General features: G+C 46.2%; 1 protein-coding gene across 1 annotated transcript; it reads right to left on the bottom strand.

The window, feature by feature from the left end:
- Positions 1 to 1,347: 1,347 nt before the first annotated feature.
- PPEF2 (protein phosphatase with EF-hand domain 2) lies at positions 1,348 to 17,662 on the bottom strand. Its single transcript, XM_075709306.1, has 15 exons — positions 17,585 to 17,662; positions 13,757 to 13,884; positions 13,146 to 13,203; positions 11,814 to 11,989; positions 10,661 to 10,775; positions 9,293 to 9,339; positions 8,572 to 8,859; positions 8,331 to 8,480; positions 7,208 to 7,543; positions 5,544 to 5,729; positions 4,723 to 4,865; positions 4,092 to 4,198; positions 2,839 to 3,002; positions 2,170 to 2,257; positions 1,348 to 1,526 (listed from the first exon to the last, which is right to left on the bottom strand). Exons 1-15 carry the CDS (start codon positions 17,643 to 17,645, stop codon positions 1,348 to 1,350), a joined length of 2,226 nt encoding a protein of 741 aa, XP_075565421.1. The 5' UTR covers positions 17,646 to 17,662.
- Between the last annotated feature and the right edge of the window lie 39 nt (positions 17,663 to 17,701).

The following is a 17,701-nucleotide window of genomic DNA, read 5'->3' as shown; positions in this document are numbered from 1 at the left end:
ATTGGAGAGACAGCTTCCCCCGCCAGGTTGCCTTTTTTTCCCCTCATTAAAAAAGTCACTGAAAATAACTGGAAAACCCCTACATTATTCTCTGCAATAGGAGTTTGTATAGTAGAAATAACTCACACACAGTAGAGACAGAATCATTTTGTTAATTAGCCACCAAAAAAAAAAATTCCATTCATAACATTTGAAACATCAAAAAATAGAAACACGGCCTCAGCATGCTAAAGCCTGTATTATGCATTTGAGAGAGTTTATTTTTAGAAGCATGGTTCCATTACAGTTGAAAAAAAAAACATATGTGGAACTGCAATTAAGGGGGAAAAGGCTTAGTTTATTTTTGGAAGTGTGGTTCCAGTTAATAAAGTATCTCGAATGTGCAATACAGGCTCTAGGAGGGGCTCTGCTGAGAAGTTGTATGAGGCTAGAACGCTCTTTTTCAAGGCCCAGGGTAGCAAGCTAAGTGAAGTCTTTTACCATAGCACCCCTGCTACAGCAACTATGCTGCATGTTCAAGATAAATAGGCTGGGTTTTTTTGCAAACACTTCAACCCCTCCCCGCCCCTTTTTAAATTGCAATTGTACCATGTTTTGAAAATGTCTTGAATGTGCAGCATAGGCACTGTAGCAGGAGGTGACTTGATCTACTACCATGGCCTTTGAAGAAGAACTGGTCTCAAAACGTTTCTTAAAAAAGCCCCCTGCTAAGAGACAGTTTTGCATGTTTGAGAGAGTTTTTTTCAAAGTGTTGCTCCACTGCACATACTTAGTACCTTCAAACTTAGAGAAGAAACTTACAACAGCAAAGGAAGAACAGAGGGGAAGTAGGTAGTATCCCAGAAACAGCACTGCTGCTAACAGAGTTGACGAACTAGAGAAGGCATGAACAGCTGAGAACCAGCAGCCTAGAAAAAACTATTTATTGAAAGGAAAGCTGGGCTCTAGCAGTTGCGAGGTGGTTAAAACACTGCCTACAAGAAATACCTTTACCTCCATTTTACTACACTTGAATAGACCTGTAACATTTCATCACATGCATTGACTAGAGAAACGAAGTTGCATCTTGCCTTTGAGCAGGAATTTCTACCTAAAACATGGCTCCTTTTTAAAAATGCTCAGAACTGAAGGGCAGCTTACCTATTTTACACATTACCTTCCCAAAGTGGATCACAGCTGTTGGCTACGGCAGTCACTGGTTTTAACCAATAAGTGCTAAAGATACCTGCTGCCTTCCCTTTCCCTGCTTCACATCTGCAGGCACGCTCTGTGGTTAGGTAGGAAGCGGTCCCCCTGGCTTCGCAGACAGTCAAGGCATTGGACGTGGCAACCCTCACCAGGTTCTCACTATTGTGACTGTTTGACAAGGCGGAAGGCTTCTAGGAACTCGTTGAAGTCGATGTTTCCATCCTTATTGAAATCAATGCTGCGAACCAAGTCGTTGATGCTGTCATCCGTGAGTTCGATGTTCATGTGGGAGCTGAACAGCTTCCAGGTTTGGTGGAATTCCTCAAATGAGATGAGACCTGTGGAGAAGGAAGGTGCAGCCGCCTCAGCACAAGGTCACGGGGACTGCTGCCAGTCAGTCCCCGCTCAGCGTGCGAAGAGGGACCCCTGCTCAGGTTCAATCTCTCACCCCGCCCCTGCTGCCTGCATACCCTAAAGGACAGAAAGAAATCACTCATCATCTACGTTTTGCGTGGTGCAACTAAATTTCCTGTGTGCAGAACACTGGCTAAAATAGAACTTAGAGCAGTAAAGAGACATAATACAATTTGGGAGAACAAAAGAAGGCAAAGACTGTTGTATTTTCTCTTTCCCAAAGTAATTTGTTGGAGATGACCACTGGAAAGCAGGTAACTCTCAAGATCCCGAGTATGCTGCATTATTGTCAGTGCTCTCATCGCAATTTTTGTTCTGCTGAACTCCGCCAGAATAAATAATTATTAATTCTCTACCTGGACTGCACACAGTCCTTCAAAATGCACTGTGTTTGTGGAAACATACAATGACTTTTCAGAAGCTCTTGAGACAATAACCCCAACTGAGAGAGGAGGAAGACCCAAGCCATAAACCATTAAATAAAAATGCCTTCGTACATACTAAAGGGAGCCCAAAAGTACAATGGAATACAGTGCAGTGACCAACACCCCCTGCACACCCGCTTACCTGAATGATCTCTGTCGATGATCCTGAATATGGTCTCCAAGTTGGATCTGTTTCGATAAATGACTTCCAGCAAGCTCGACTGGATGTGCTGAAAGACAACATGGGCACACTCCTACCCTTTCTGACAGCTGTCTCCTTTCTCTGAGCAGTTATTGCCGATGCTCCCATAAATAAAAATGTTTACTGCTCTAAAGAGTTTGCCAGCAATGCACTTTGCATCATCTGTGACTTAGGAAACAGTTTTGTGAAGACTGGACCCTCTGTGCAGCTCTGCATTATAGCACTTCAGCAACCTATCGCTTCCAAACAGAGCTTTTCCGGGCTAACAGAAGACAGTGACTTGGGCTACATTTTTTACCCATTGCAGAGTTGGTTTTGCTGGGTGTGATAAAGAAACTGCAACTCAGAAAATGGAATATAGTTTTTCTACTTAAAAGCCTGCATCCCAAACTAGGTTTTGATTTCACATGCATCACCTATTTCTACAATGGACTGAATGCCTCAGGAATACTTGAATTCATGCAAGCTTTTCCATCGACTTCAGTGTGATTTTGGATTATACAGGAACCAGAACCATCCACTCTCCTTTCGTACCATACTTGGTTCCACGTGCTGGGGATCTTACGAGCTGCTTTGCATCGTGCTCAATGGAAGGGGGCGAGTCCTTACCTCTTGGCTCCGCTGCTCCATGGCTAAGTCGTCGAGCCAGGACTTGTACTCCAGCATGCCGTCCGCTGTGCTGCGCACCAGCTGCGGTCTCAGCATTCGCCAGGGCAATCCCAGGTGCAAGACTGACTCCACTGCCGTCGCCCAGTTGCTCAGCGTGATCCTTCCTGTAAGGAAAAGGGAGAGACCTCCGAGAGATGGGCAGCTGAAAGCATATGAAGGCAAAGTAAAAACCCTAGAGCAGTACGCATACCCAGTCTACCATGCTGCTGACAGCAACAGTGACATTTCTCCACGGCACACTTGAGCACTTTGGAACAGGAAAAATCCCTGCATGGCTGTATGGACATCAGCTGCCGCAGGCACAAGCGCACTCGCTGCTCCCCCCAGCCTCAGCAAGCTTTTGATCATTGCAAGAAATCAGGGCCGTGGGGCTGCAAACGTCTGAGCAAGGGGAAGACGCTAACTTTGGATATTTCATTATAAATTTTTGGGCTACAGCCAGGCTCACCCTGCAGATCACAGCCTACACAACTGCAGTAGTACTTCCTCAGTGACCCGGGAACATGGAAGAGCCCCTAGTTTAGCAGCTGCTGTAACAGCTGAACTGGACTTTTGTGAACAATTTTGCTGCCAGGGAAGAAAGCAAGAAAGCAGTTCTACTCGTAAGAAAGCAGTTCTGCCAACCACTGTGTCCCTTTTCTCCCCAGCTGACAAACGGACAGATCTCAGCAACATGTCTCGGTCGCTGCACCAGCAGAGCGCTCCTGGCAACCAGAAGATTATGAACTCTCAGCTCCTTCCTTAAGGCTCTGACAAAGGCAGCTGCCACAGAGGACATCTCTTGCTTTCCTCTTCCCAGTGATTTTAGACTCCAGGGATGAAGGGGCTCTAGAGACCGCCCAGCCATTCCCAAGTGACACGCGACAGACATGTTCCAGGTCATCTTCTCCAATGCTTCATCGATACTCCTGATCCAAAGGTTCTCCTAAATTGCTACACATCAGGCTAATCAGCTCTTGCTTCTCCGACACCCCCTCATTATAACGCCACTCTGAGGCACTAACAGGTTCCCAGCAGAGACACCGAGTAACAGCAACTGAGACCAACGTGGCAAGGTCTGACGCAGCCTCCTCCTGTGACAGTCACTGACAGCTATCAGTGCGGAGCCTCCCAACCAGCCGCACACTCAACTTGGCTGCTTCAACCCTGTCCTACCAGGGAATTAACCTGAGCGTCCCTCGGCTCAGCTTTACCCGAATTGTCCTTATCGTAGGCCTTGAACGCGCTGATGAGGGCTGAGGTGTGAGCAAAGAGCTTTTCCCGCAAGGCTCGAAAGGCTGACTCCTCTACTCTGCTGATTCTGGAGGATGCAGAAAAGAAAGAAGCACATTTAGGACTTGCCACGAAGCACGAGAGAAGCTGCACTTTCCCAGTCCTCTGGCCTGTCCATGGATTGCCCAGACCCTCGCATAACTGCTCTGCACAGCTACAGCTGCATCTCGATGCTCGTGACAAGGCACCGCACGCCTGGAGCACGGTTCCCCGCAGCTGATGCACTGAATCCCTGCGTCAATTTGTGAAGTAGTAAAGCAGAAGGGAACCTCAGCAAGGGTCAAAAGTTAAAACTCGACATTGAAAAGATAAGCTAGAAAATCAGCAGTCTGTAAAAAAGAGTCCCCTTCTGATCGTGTAATACTCCCTCCTCAACCCTTGAACCTCCCTCAGTAATTTCTGCACAAAGCTTCAATCCTCCTCCAGTGCTATTATTTAGTAAATCAAGCTGTCAAAGTTCAGCTCCAGAGTCAAACTTTCTCAAAGCTCCTAAAGTTTTCCCTTTCAGAATTGGTGAATTTTGGTGAATACAGAGCAACTGGAAAGCCTTGCCTTTGGGTCATAGTGAGAGTATGGGCTGTCTTGTTCGCTTGGTACTGAACAAAATGGGGGACGAGGTCCGGTCCCAGCTTCACATAGGCTCCCCTGTTGCTGCCAATCTCGTAGTAGTTTGAGGCTGAAAATATGGTCAGCACCTAACCCCCAAAAAAGAGAGGCATTTATCGTCAGTACATACATCATCTATTATATAGACATATATCAGTGACAACACCACCATCGATCCCATCTGGAGTCAACAGACTGTGAAAGCACCGTATTTTATGTGAAAAAGAAGAACAAGGTGGCAGCTGGCCTGGAAGCCCTACAGGTGTGAGTTCCTCGAGGGCAGCACTGGTCTCCTGTGGACCTGGCCACACGCTGGGCTTCTACGATTTCACTGTACTCTCCTGACAAACTTCCACTCTCCAGGCAGCGAGTGGAGTCAGAAGTGCCCCTGTTGAAGTCACTGAAGTGACCCTGAATCTTCTGAGAGCAAAACTTTGCTGCAGCAGCTTAGTAACGCCCTTTTGTACGTCATCTTCAGAAACAGCTGCATTAAATGGGGGCAGCGGCACAAACGGGCTCAGATCTTTTCTCAGCTACCACACAGAAGGATGTGCTTTGCCTGCACAACAGAAGGTGGCTCCAGACTGTCCTGACCTAAGACCTCGGCTGGGAAGGCACTTCGGTAACTCCCAATAAGGCTGTTGAATGATTTTGTATGTACTTAAAGCCCCACTGGAAGAAATACAGAGCTGAGACAAGCCACCACAGAAATCCCACCCTGGCAAGATGGAAACCCAAGTATCCTTCACACCGCCCCCCTCACCGACCTTCCGATTGTGACAGAACTCATAGCCCTCTTGCTTGCACTCGTGGGAGCGGATGAGGAACTGCAAATTGTACTTCTCGAGAATCTTCCCCGTCACGTCAGGCCCAAAGTAGCAGCCACCACCTCGCACTGTATTTACTCTGCAGCCCTCCTGAGGCATGGGGTCACTCCAGAGAATGTCTAAAATCTGAGAAGATTGGAAAAGTTCGCTGAATAAAGTGTACCCAGCAGATACCACAGGTCAAAGTTTACTACGCAAATACAGCTCGCTCTCTGAATCCCTCCCTGGACTGCTGCTATTTACCATAGTGCAGGCAGACAGAGGTGTTTCCTGCATCCCAGCCGAACCACCGTACTGCTCTGCAGGACTGTCACAGACCTGGTCCACCACAGAGGGGACGAGATTGTTGGCCTGGAGCTACAAGCACACTCAAAGAGCCTGGGGGAAGAGGGGTGTCCATAAATCAGGCCTGACAGAAGCTTTCCCTTTGCTGCCTCGAAGATTTCAAAGAGCCTTGCCTGTCCTCCTCCATCCCAAAACACAGGTCCCAGGGCAAGAACACCCAGCAGATCCTGAGGCCACGAGCAGGCTTAATACTAAACTCCTTTGCTCTCTAGCCAGGACATTCCACAGCCTCCAGAAATGTAAGTGCTGACTCAGTAACCGCTATTTGGATTTAAGTTTAATCTCTTTAACCCTGACCTCAATATATAGCTTTATGCTGATAAGGTATGCAATACCAGGATGTCATATGTAACGTGAAGTAAGCCACGATTTCAGAGCGCACAGAAGGGGCTTACAGTCAGACTGGCCTAACACAAACAGGAGACCAAGTTCCCAGGCTCTGACCTGCCTAGCAGTCTACTCGCAGTGCAGCCCAGCTAAAACCACAAACTCAGCCTGCTCTTAGTACCCAAGATCACGACTCACTCATCAGCAAATGACGTGCTCATTCATTACCTACAGAGCTGACTTCAGATACCCCACGTACACAGTAAGCGATATAACCACTGGGCTCTACAATCAGTCTCGTCTATTTTTCCTCTCCCCTGCAGCGAATCAAGAAAACCTGTTGACCCACTCTGTGTCTGAGCAGTGGTTTTATTTATACAACAAGGGATGAGTGTTGTGCTAGGGGCAAACGCTGGGACAGAGCCTTGATCACAGAAAGCCGAAAGCCCGGTGAAGAGGCTGACTCGCAAGGGAAGAGCAAAGCACCAGCAGAACCGCAGCTACCACCAGTCTTGCACACAGCCTACGTTCTCCTATGTGACTCTCGTGCACAGCTCTTCAGTTGCTGGGGAACCACGCGACAGGATGGGCTGGATGTAGCTCAGGTATCTAACGAAACATCCCCAAGCAGCAGAGATCACATGCTCACAGTACAGCCCTTCCTGACCTCTTACCACTGAACGATCAACGCCAGGCTGTCTCAGGGTACAGAGCAGTAGGTACAAAATAGCACAAACCCCATTAGCCTACCCCCTGGCACTTCAACACCAAGTTGCTCCTCAACTCCGCTATACGAAGCAGCAAAAACCTCTCTCTGCAGAGAGTTCTGTGCACTGACCCACATGTTTTGTCCGGAGATTCCTCAACAAAGAATAAAACTGCAGGAGGCACCCACAGCCCACCGAGCTCAGGGCCCCGCTTAGACTACTCGCCTGCTTCCACTCCTCCTGGCGAGTCCAGCACGGCCCATCCAGATCCGTCAAGGAGACCACGCTGGAATAGGTGAGCTCCTCCTCCTCCGACTCGCTGATGTCCACCAGCCGGCGGCACCACTCGATTTGCTCCTGCACCGTCTGACGGACCCACCTGGAGAACTCCAGCCTGTTGGCCATGCTGGGAGCCTGCGCTGGCCGAGGCTGCGGAGATAAACTGGGGGCTGCCTCGTTGCCTGCCGGGTCAGCCTCTACTTTGCTCTCCCCGTTTATTTCCTGTATTTCCACATTTCTATTGGACTCCTTTCTTTTCTTCCCTCTTAATACAGAAATAAACTGAAAGAGGTAAGAGAGCAAAAAGAGATGGTCACACCGCTTGGAAACCTACATCTCCGGCTCCAACATCTTCCATTGGCAGACTGTCAAGTAACCCAAACCTCCGAGCCTCAATTGACTTTGCTGCCATCAAATGCTGATTAACTGTGGGAGATTACTACTGCTATCCTCTCAGATGTGCCATTCTTGGTTTACAGCTGGGGCCCCACATCCATCCTGACTACAGATCTGTCTCCATTGACTTTATGCTGCTCAGACATTTCACAAAAGGCAGAGTACATGGATTTAATCTGCAAGAGGAACTAGGTGGCAGAATGAGGGAAGGACTAATAACTAATGCAAGTGCTTGTCACTGCATTTGGAGAAGGGAAGTAGTATTCCTCAACCAGAAAGTGAGGCAGAGACAAGTTGAACGACTTATCAAAATCCTTCTGGAAATCAAGGGGGAAAAACAGGCTAAGAAACCATGGGGCAAAGTCTCCTCATCACTGTGTTTTTACAGTCAGCACCAGCACACCTATTTACTCATGCCATTACCCGCCACTTCCCTTGCTACGATCCTTACATCTTCCAGAAGCGAAGAATGCTTCTTCCCTTCACACCTCCTGCACACACACTGTTAAACCAAAGCAATCCACTCCAAGCCTGTACCTAAACGCAGTTTGTCTAGGTAGACCATCCTTTAGATTTGTCTTGTCAACAGCCAAGTTGACATGTAGAAATAAGCTCCTCACCACAAATCAGCAACAAGTGTTGTCTCTTGCAATATCTATGAAACACAACCTACTTTGTTCCTTTGAATTTTCTCAAGCATGTCCAGGTCAGTGGTGTCAGAGATGCCCCCGTGTATAACGAGGACTTTCTGATCAATCAGGGTGGCCAGGGGCAGCCAGCAGAAGACATTCTGAATCATCTTCAAGATTTTTTTCCCATGCACCTAAGAGGACAGGTCCGAAAGGAAAAGACAAAGCATCAAGCCTTCAAAGTCCACATTTCACGTGGTCAAGGAGACGTGAACTTAGGCCTACCTTGTACTTCTGCATTACTTCCTTGGCAAAACCGTAGCTAAAGGAACAGGAAAAAGGAAGTTCAGCGGGATTCCGCAGCGACACCCTTGACATCGCGATCAGCCCCGCACAGAACCCGTACCGTAAGTTGACCATGTGGTCCTCATGGTTCCCGCGGTTGAGATGAACCTCCTTTGGATAGATCAAGAGGAAGGTAAAGAGGACGATGAGGATCTCAAGGGACTGTTTGCCTCTGTCTACAAAGTCCCCATTGAACACGTAGGACTTGGAAGGCGAAGGAAGGCCATTCTGTAAAAGCAAGGAACAGGCAGATGTTACAAGAGAGGCCTCCCCATGATCTCCATATAGCTTCCCCCTGCAGCTGCACATTCTCTCACTCCTGCCCCAGGTTTCCTTATACAATAGATCCTGACTCTTATTTTTACCCGGTAGGCTCCCAGTGGCAAATGCACTGAAAAGCGTAAGCTGGCAGTCAGGAAGGGTTGCCATTGGTATCGGCGCTTACAAAAACATCCACTGGCACTTCCCAAATGTACAAGTGTGTCAGATTTCAAATTCAGCAAGGGCATAAGCTGCTGCTTTGTGAAGCCATTTAAAACCCATGAAACTGACCCGGAGAATTGCACATGAAGGGCCCAATTTTGCAAACGCTTCTCAGCATGACCCATGCGATACCTCTCACAGTGCCTGGCCAGCCTCCCTCTCCAAATACGGTGCCTACCTTATAAAATATGAGGAACAGGTCATCCAGCTGGCCGTGCAAGTCTCCTAACAGGCACAAAAAGACAAGTCACAGTACATTTACCTTGAACTTAAAAAGACACCAATAAATAACTTCCTATGAAGTATCTCCTCTATAAATTGATGACCACTGAAATATTTTGGGAAGTTCGAGGTACACATTTCCTTATACTGAGGCAACGTGCCCCAAGGAAAGGGACATGATGTAAAGGCTTGAGCTGAAGCCTGAGAAAGTCAGCAAACAAAACCTGCACCAGCTTCTGAAGACTCTGATTCACAAGCTTTGTTCGTTTCTCTCTTACGATGACACAACATGGCACAAGAAACCGTTTGACTGATCATTACACAGGAGAAAGCTTTGCATACAAAGTAACAATCAAACTAAATTCTCATGTAACATGACATTGGAGAGAGGTTTGTTTTCCAGAAACTGCACGCAAAAGTCTGTGCTAAATACATACTTCTCAGGAGTATCTCAAAGTTTAAACATTAGTCCTGGAGTAGGGAAATAATGGTGAAAAGCTTTGTCTCTTTCAAATTTACTTGATGGGACTTAAAGATGTGTTAGTATTCTGGACCTGAATGCACACGCTGCTGCTAATGAAGACTCGGCCAAAACAGCTCCAGGACTTGGTTGTTTAAATAATCCCAGGCCAGAGAACAGCACAGAAATGAGTTTTGAGGCCAGTCCTCAACTGGGTGCAGTTTCTGTGGTTTAGTAAAACTACTCCCAAGTTTAGGGTGACAGAACAAAGACAAATTTGATTCCAGTTGAAAAATTCTTTAAATCTTTGCTGTCATGTAATTTTAAGAGCCACAGACTATCATTATCCCCCTTCATCTTCCCTTAGACAAATGGATATCATAACATTTTCTGTCCATACCTCCTCCTCTCCTTGCATTTTTATAATCGCCACAACAGCACCAGTACTACAGTAGGCTAGGCAAGCTGAATGCTACCATCTAGGGGCAGGATTTGTTAATAACATATCCCAGAATCTCACATGGAAGCCAAACGCAGGCTACAAATAGACAAACATCCTTCCCTCAACACCCCCATCCCATTCCAGATCAAGCAGAAATAGGGCCATGATGCAGAGCTCCCTCCAGCCTTGCGGCTAGCCTTCGCAGCAGCTCAAACACAGCATCGTAGGGTAAACCCGGATATTTTAGACAGCCCCAGTTGCCTCTCAATACAACATGCATTTTGCTTAGGGACTGCATTTGTGTTCCACGCTCAGTGCAGAGGAGACCATCATGCTCACACTACCATTTGATATCTTTCCCACCCCTTCCATGTGAGCGTACTGCCCCAGAGACTGCGCAGTGCCCTCCCACCCAGACGTACCACACACGGTGACCTCCTCGCTATAGCAGGTGGAGACGTGACTGATGTTTGGCAACTGCTTGAGGTGCTTCCTGGTCTCATGCAGAAGGTTTAAGACATAGCGAGCGTGGAGCTGCTACTAGGAGAAAGCGAAGGGATTAAAGCAGGAAATGAGTGACCTCTGAGCAGCAACGCAGCTCCTTCTGCAAAGGCCTCAAGGACCCACCACCATAGCCTGGATGGCAGAAACTCTCACTGGGACGACACTCGGTGCTGACCTACGGACTTACAAACAAGACGAGGCAAATACTGGACAACAGCAGGATGGAAGAGACTCGCCCAAATGAGCCCAGCCTCGGCACTGGCAGGGCTGGCAAGAGAACCCAAAAGCCCTAGCACCCTGTGGTCAAGGCTATATCCACCACCTCCTAGAGCAGCAGAAACTCCAACCCAGTATCACAGGTAAGAAGCTGCTCCTCTAGATCTTTCTTAGCCTTTTCCACATTAAACCAGGCCGTGAGATGCCATGTGTCCTGCAGAACTATGTTCGCTCAAAGCCAGGGTGTAGGCATTTAATATCAGTCAAGACACTAGAGACCTTTGGTTTAGAAGTCGTTTGGCTGGGAGAAGGGATGTTTTGGCTCATTTTGCAGTTCAGCACCTTGACTGAGGGATGGCAGCAGAACACTGCAATTGTATGAGCGCCTGTCTTGTTAGCACTGCTGAACTGGTACTGGACTTCCTCATCAAAAAACTCACATTTTACATTTGAAATATGACTCAAAATTGCATGGCACAAAACATAATTGTAATCAGCTGTTTCCATCTGGGCCATCCTATACTTTTTTACAAATTGAGGAACTGCAACAAAAAAATGACAGGATGTTTCAACATAGGATGTTGTGGGGCTTTTTCCTTTTAAAATGAAATTCAGGTTAATATTGGCGCACACCTGCAATAAGTTTACAATTTTGTCAGGACTGCATTTTCAGAAAGGAAAAAAGTTCCTATGGCAGGGAGAAACACCCTGTCATTTCCATCCCCCTTTGCTTAACAGCCTGCCAGCTCGTTATACTCCAATCAGCTTAGCTTGTTAGGAAGGCTGAAACCAAGTTACCTATCCTACACCCCTGCGTCGAGAAGGGGAAAGCGTGGTTCCTTTTGTGATCCTTACTTGTTTCTGTTTGAAAGCTTCCAGCAAGGCAGTCGCATGGTCAGGAAGGAGTGGGAAAGAGAGACGGGGTCCAGTGTAGGAGTCTGGCACCTCCATGGATTCATAGTCACAGTATCTTTCCAGCTCTGCCTCTTTGAAGCTTTCTCCACTTACGAACATGCGGCTGATAAAATCCCCTGGGTGGCAGATTGGTTGGTTTGATTGTTTTTTTTAAAAAAGAGAAAGAGACAAGAAAAAGTGAAGTTGGCTCAATACACCGTTCTAGCAATTTGCTAAAGAAAAACCATTTGGTTAGGCTAGAGCTCATGAGCAGTGGCAGCGGCGGAGGCTAGCTCCTAGTCTGACACCGCTACAGAATCTGCAGTGACGAGCGTCCGTGTGCTATGTGTCAGGCCATGCTGGCAGCTACGCTAGTTTATGCAAAACTCGGGTAGAGCCAGATGGACATTGGTTGCCATGGCTAACTGAAATAATATTTTCTATGACATGCAAAAGCAAACTGTATAAGAAGGAACTGTCTCCTACATCCCACTGTTTTTTCTAAGCTTGCACCTACATTCTCAAGTGTTGCACAAAAATTGTATAGATACGCATTGGTTTTTTTATTGCTGTAATATCTCAGAGCCCAACTCAAGGAACTGGATATTATTGTCCTGTTTTATATAGACACTGAAAAAAAAATCTTCCTCAACAGAGCTTTGCTGTAAAATACGTGGGGTGGTTGTGAGAAAAAGGGTGGCAGTTTGAAAGGAAGGAGCGAGGACTTCAGCAGGTTATGGTCAGAAAAGTAAATAGTTAATTTTCACTTACTACCATCAAATTTCAGAGCTTAGCTCATTAGCAAGCTCCCAGCACTAAGAAATAACATATAAAGCTCTCTGCAGAGTTGGGAAGATACTGCATTGGTTCCCGCAGCACTTCTCCCCACCCCGCCCCACCTGTAAGTGAGCGACCAAATACAAATGAAGTAGATACCCTAGAGCAGAGTTCCCTAAAGATGGATTCTTTCGCTTCACAAATAGACTCTGCAAAGCCCTGGTTACCAGGGATCACTGGAAAAGAGTCAGATTTCTAATACTGCTCTTCAAAAACATGCTGAGCTTTTATTCCCCCTCCAGCTCCTAAGGAGCAGGAATTGCCCCACATCCCTCACACAGCTCTGACAGTCTCCAGACAATTCGCTCCCTATCCGAATTCCCGATGCTATCGCTCTTTAGACTCTCTTGGCCCCCTTTGCCATCCTGAAGGGCCAGCATCGGGCAACGAATCAATACAGGGTGCAGCCTTCTGAGCTGCTGGTGCCCCATCTACAAATGGCACATAAAAACTTACTCTCTTTACTGCTGCTTGGCGTGAAGTGGTCCATGAGGTAACTGAAGAAGTTGTGAAGCTGCAAGAAGAGAGAGCGCCCATCATCATTCACCCTGGAATGAAATTCTGCGGAGTGGCAACTTACCGTGATCTTCTTTCTGGAAGTCTTATCTGTGCCCTTCTTGTGTTGTCTGGTATGCACAACAAATCATACTGTACCAATTCTAGTTTTGAATATCTTGCGATGAAGTCAAAAAAGTAGCTTTACCTTCAGCCATACAGACAGAAGTACACCTATAAGCCCTCCCTCTCCCTCCCTGACAGCAAGGCAACCATATAAGAGAATATTAATCAAAGTTTAAGTACAACAAACCAATGAAGCTTGCCAATTGTGTTCAGACTCAGGAAAAACAGTATTAAATGGTCCTTACGGCTTTCTTTCAAGATTCATTACTTAGGGTTTCATCAGACGTAAGCAGGCAGGAAATCAATAGGTTAAAAAGGGGCAGGAAACCCAGTCCTTGGCCCACTGAAGCACCTAAAGGGTTACCAGCCAGTAGCCAAGAAAGTAAGTGGCCCAGAAACCACCCTCCTATGTATTCTCCTCCATACTCTCTTCCTTGGCACCTTACCTTGATCTGATCCTGCTCGCAAGCGTACTCAATGGATTGAAAGATTCTCCAGGTGCAACGTCGGCGCATTTCCAGCCGAGCAACGTAGCGCCGATACCACTGCTGGATCAAGACGGCTGCCTTGAAAGCTAGGGGACAAAAACAGGACCAACCTGCTGAGCTACAGTGGCTGCAGCTGAGGTACCTTGCTGCTACCGCTCCTTTCCCGACCCTGAAAACTGAAGAGGGACCTTTCTTTTTCAGGAGCAAGTGTTCAGGAGAGGTGTTCTGATGCCTAAATATTAAGGATAACAAAACACCCACTTCTTTTCACCATATTGCAAGAGGTTGATCTGAGCCTGCCTGAGCAGAGACCTCTGAAGCAATTCTAACCATCGCTGCGGGCTCCTCAGCACCAGCGTTAACAACAACTTATTAGGGCCTAAAGATCCAAACACGCTCTTCAGTATTAATAGACGATTTCCTCCCTTCCTACCTTGATCATTTTCATGTCCATCTTACAGTCTAGGTACTGGGGCTTCAGGAAACCAGAGATTTGACTGAGGCCACACAAGGAGTAGGGGGAAAACAAGACACCGAGTCCCCTTCCAGAGCCTTGAAAATACAGGGTTTGTCTACTTTCCTTTAAGCCAAATAAATACCTCAGCTTTTGCAGTTCTGGACAAACTTCAGAAGGCATCTATTCTAGCATAAATGTTAACATACCATTACCTTGGAATAAAGACAAAATTAACACCCACACTGAAAAGAGGGAGACAGATCTTTGTCCGCTTAATGACACAGAAGGAATGAAATGCCAGGAATTTCCAGGTGCCTGGTCGTGGTTCAATCCACAGCCAGCACTGGCACCAGGTTCTTCCCTCCAAATGACAGCTCTTTACCCTGATCTTTAAAACATTACCATTCCTCTGCGTTTCCCCAATTCCAGTGTTTTTCATTAAAAGATTATTTCAGATGGGTGTGTGGATATTTAAAGTGAAGTACATTGGTGCGGTTTCTCATTTCCCTTTTCAAGTTCTGCCACAGAACTTTATGTACCTCTAGAAACAATTCCATCCTCCTTAGCTGGTCTTGACCACGTTTGCACCACCTGGTTACTTTACAGCACCTTGCCATCCAGCTCTGCTACTTGGCATCTCTCTTTTGATTACACTCTGTGTCCCTTCCTGTTCATTTCTGGAGCCCTACCCTAGAGCCCTACGTTTAAAACATTTTCTAACAATGCTCCTCTGTGTCATCCTTAGCTGAGGGAGGGAGGGATGACTGCTCTATCTACAGGCTGGCCCCAAAATCAAATGGAGACGACAGTTACAGAGCTAGCCCTGCTGCAGAGGCTTGTATTCCCTTGGCGTCTGGTTTGCGAGAGAGCACTGCCTTGTTCACCAAAGCAAGGAGAGCAGGCAGGGGTGGGGGGTGGAAAAACTTTCTTAAAAAGAACGAAATCCTCCTACCGCTACCCCAAAGGCTGCTAAGTGCTGGCAAGAGACAAAGCGATCACATGAATTCAATAGCTCGCATTAATTATACAACATAAACCACCCTCCATGTACTTAAGCAGGAAGCATTGACCTTTACCGAAAGAAGATATCCTGATGGCTTATGTGTTGAAAATAATAATCCTTCTAAATTATGTTACTGTTACAGCACTAGGAGCTGCAGAGCACAAAAAGGGAAGAGCTATCGCTGTTGTGCAGCTGCGGAACAGAGTCACGGCGAAGTCGTGGGCAAGAAGGTAAGACTTGGCTAGCCTTAATTCAAGGATAACTTATGTATTCTTTGCCTGAGCCTTATATCTTGTTGAGAATATGCTTACTGATTTGCTGGGCCATTAAAAAATAAAAAAGGCTAACTTTTTTTTCTGCAGTTTGGTGCTCCTCATGCTACCTCTTCAAGGCTCCTTTATAACACACCCAACACTAGCTGCCTTACTCCCTGTACAGCAATTTGGCTGGCATGTAACCAGAATCACAGTCACAATCACCCTCTAAAATAAACAACTTGTAGATATCTTGCATTGCCCTAAGAGTGGATAAATGCCCAATTACCACGGCAGGAGTCAGAAGTATTTCAACTGAATCCTGAGTAGAAATTCATAGTTACGACTCCACGTATACCAATGAAAACTAGATGCTTTGAAACGTTAAAAATAAAATCTATAAAAGACTCATTATCAAGTGCACAGTGAGCATCTATACCACCATCCACAGCATTTTAAGCTCCAGATGGGCAAGGCACTGTTTTTCTTACGCTACTTTTACAGACACTGACTCTGCAACTGAAAAAGCCAGGCATTCTAATTTACCAGCTTACCTGGGTGAGTTTCATCTGGCAGTGTTTGTACTAGTTTAGAAAAAAAAAATAATAAAAAAGGAAGAGAAAGAGATTTATCCACATTTTTTGAGGATCCAAGCAGTAAACTGATTCATAAATCATCATATAAGCTACTGAACGCGTGCCAAAGTGGCAGCACTCAAACTAAAACGTGCCCATTCATGCTAGCAGCGTAGTTCACAAATCAGCTTACAGGGAGGGCATCTACACCCTCTCTCGGGTTCCCCATTCCCTTCTTCACTCAAACGCAATGCCGGTTTAACAGAGCCACACTTTCCATAGGGAACAGCCTCCGGGCCTCGTACAAGGGGGACAGGACACCGTCTGGCACCTTATACTTGGGTGGAAAGTCCTAAGCAGCTCCACACCTGCAGATCAGCAGATCTGAAGGATTTTGAGAACCAGGTGCAAGAAATTCAGAAAGGTTTTCCTGTCACGGGAAACAGTTGATGAGGTATCAGATCTAATGCAGGGTTTCAAATAAGTAACTAGTTTTATGTTACACTTTGTTTGTTAGAGATAAGCCATTATCATAAAACAGACCTGAACTTTTTGGGAAAGTCCATGGTTCTCTGGTGCTATAGGCAGCAGACAAGTCTCACTTACTTAAAAAAAGGTGGAGTTTTTCAACAAGGAAAAATTACAAACAAAAAAGGCTGAGTCACAATGGTATCCCTGCTTTCTTCATTTCTAAATAGAATCACTATTTTTCTTTTCAAAGCACTTGCACCGAATTTGCACCATACTGCTGTTCTGCCAGTGCCGATGAGCGAATGATTCAAACAACAAAGTAATCTGTTTACCTTTTTGCATGTCTTTATGTGTAAAGTCTCATGCATAAGCTCCCTTTCTTCCATAGCAGGCTTAAGCACACACCCAGGAAATTGATACTATCATACAGAAGGTTTCATAAAAAGAAATCATTACAGCTTCAAGAGCCACAAAAAAGTCTAGATTATTAGCAGAGACTAAGAGCATTGTGCTGACATAATTAGAAAAAAGCACACTTTTTGCTTTTCAGCTTTTCTTAGCCACACCATCTTACCTTCTTTAGATCCAGATTTATTTTGGCTTTGCTAATGCTTCTGCTTTATCAGTCCTGTGCCTCTAACACAGTCTTTAAAATGGAGTCCACCAGAAGTGGCAGGGTGATACCATCTATCTTGCTGTCAGCACATGACAACATGTGCATTTGCCAGCAATTGATTAATCCATCCGATGTCAGTTCTAACCAAACTGCTTTTTGCTGCTTCATTTCTGGTCAGGTTTTGGTTGATTTTAATCTAATCCTGGTCTAAATAGCTGTTATTTTCTCAAGCCTGTTGGGTCTTCTGCCTGACAGCAGAGACTCCTTGTCACAGGATACTGAAACTCGTAACTTTGCCTCAATACGACCAAGAAAACAGGTAACTGAGAAAAGAAATGCATCCACTACAGCCTCCCAACAGCATGTGCAGGAGCAGACAGGAAAACATTACTTTTCAAAGAATCACTCACCATTTTCAGACTTCTGCAGGGAGTACTTGTAGTTGGCATTTACAGAACTACCAGATCCCATGTTCTCCAACCAACACTCCTAGAACGCTGCAGACTGGCCCAGTATCACCAAAACCA

This window comes from Pelecanus crispus, chromosome 4 (genome assembly GCF_030463565.1).
Source record: "Pelecanus crispus isolate bPelCri1 chromosome 4, bPelCri1.pri, whole genome shotgun sequence".
NCBI lineage: Eukaryota > Metazoa > Chordata > Aves > Pelecaniformes > Pelecanidae > Pelecanus > Pelecanus crispus.
This window is presented reverse-complemented; position numbering and strand designations above follow the sequence as displayed.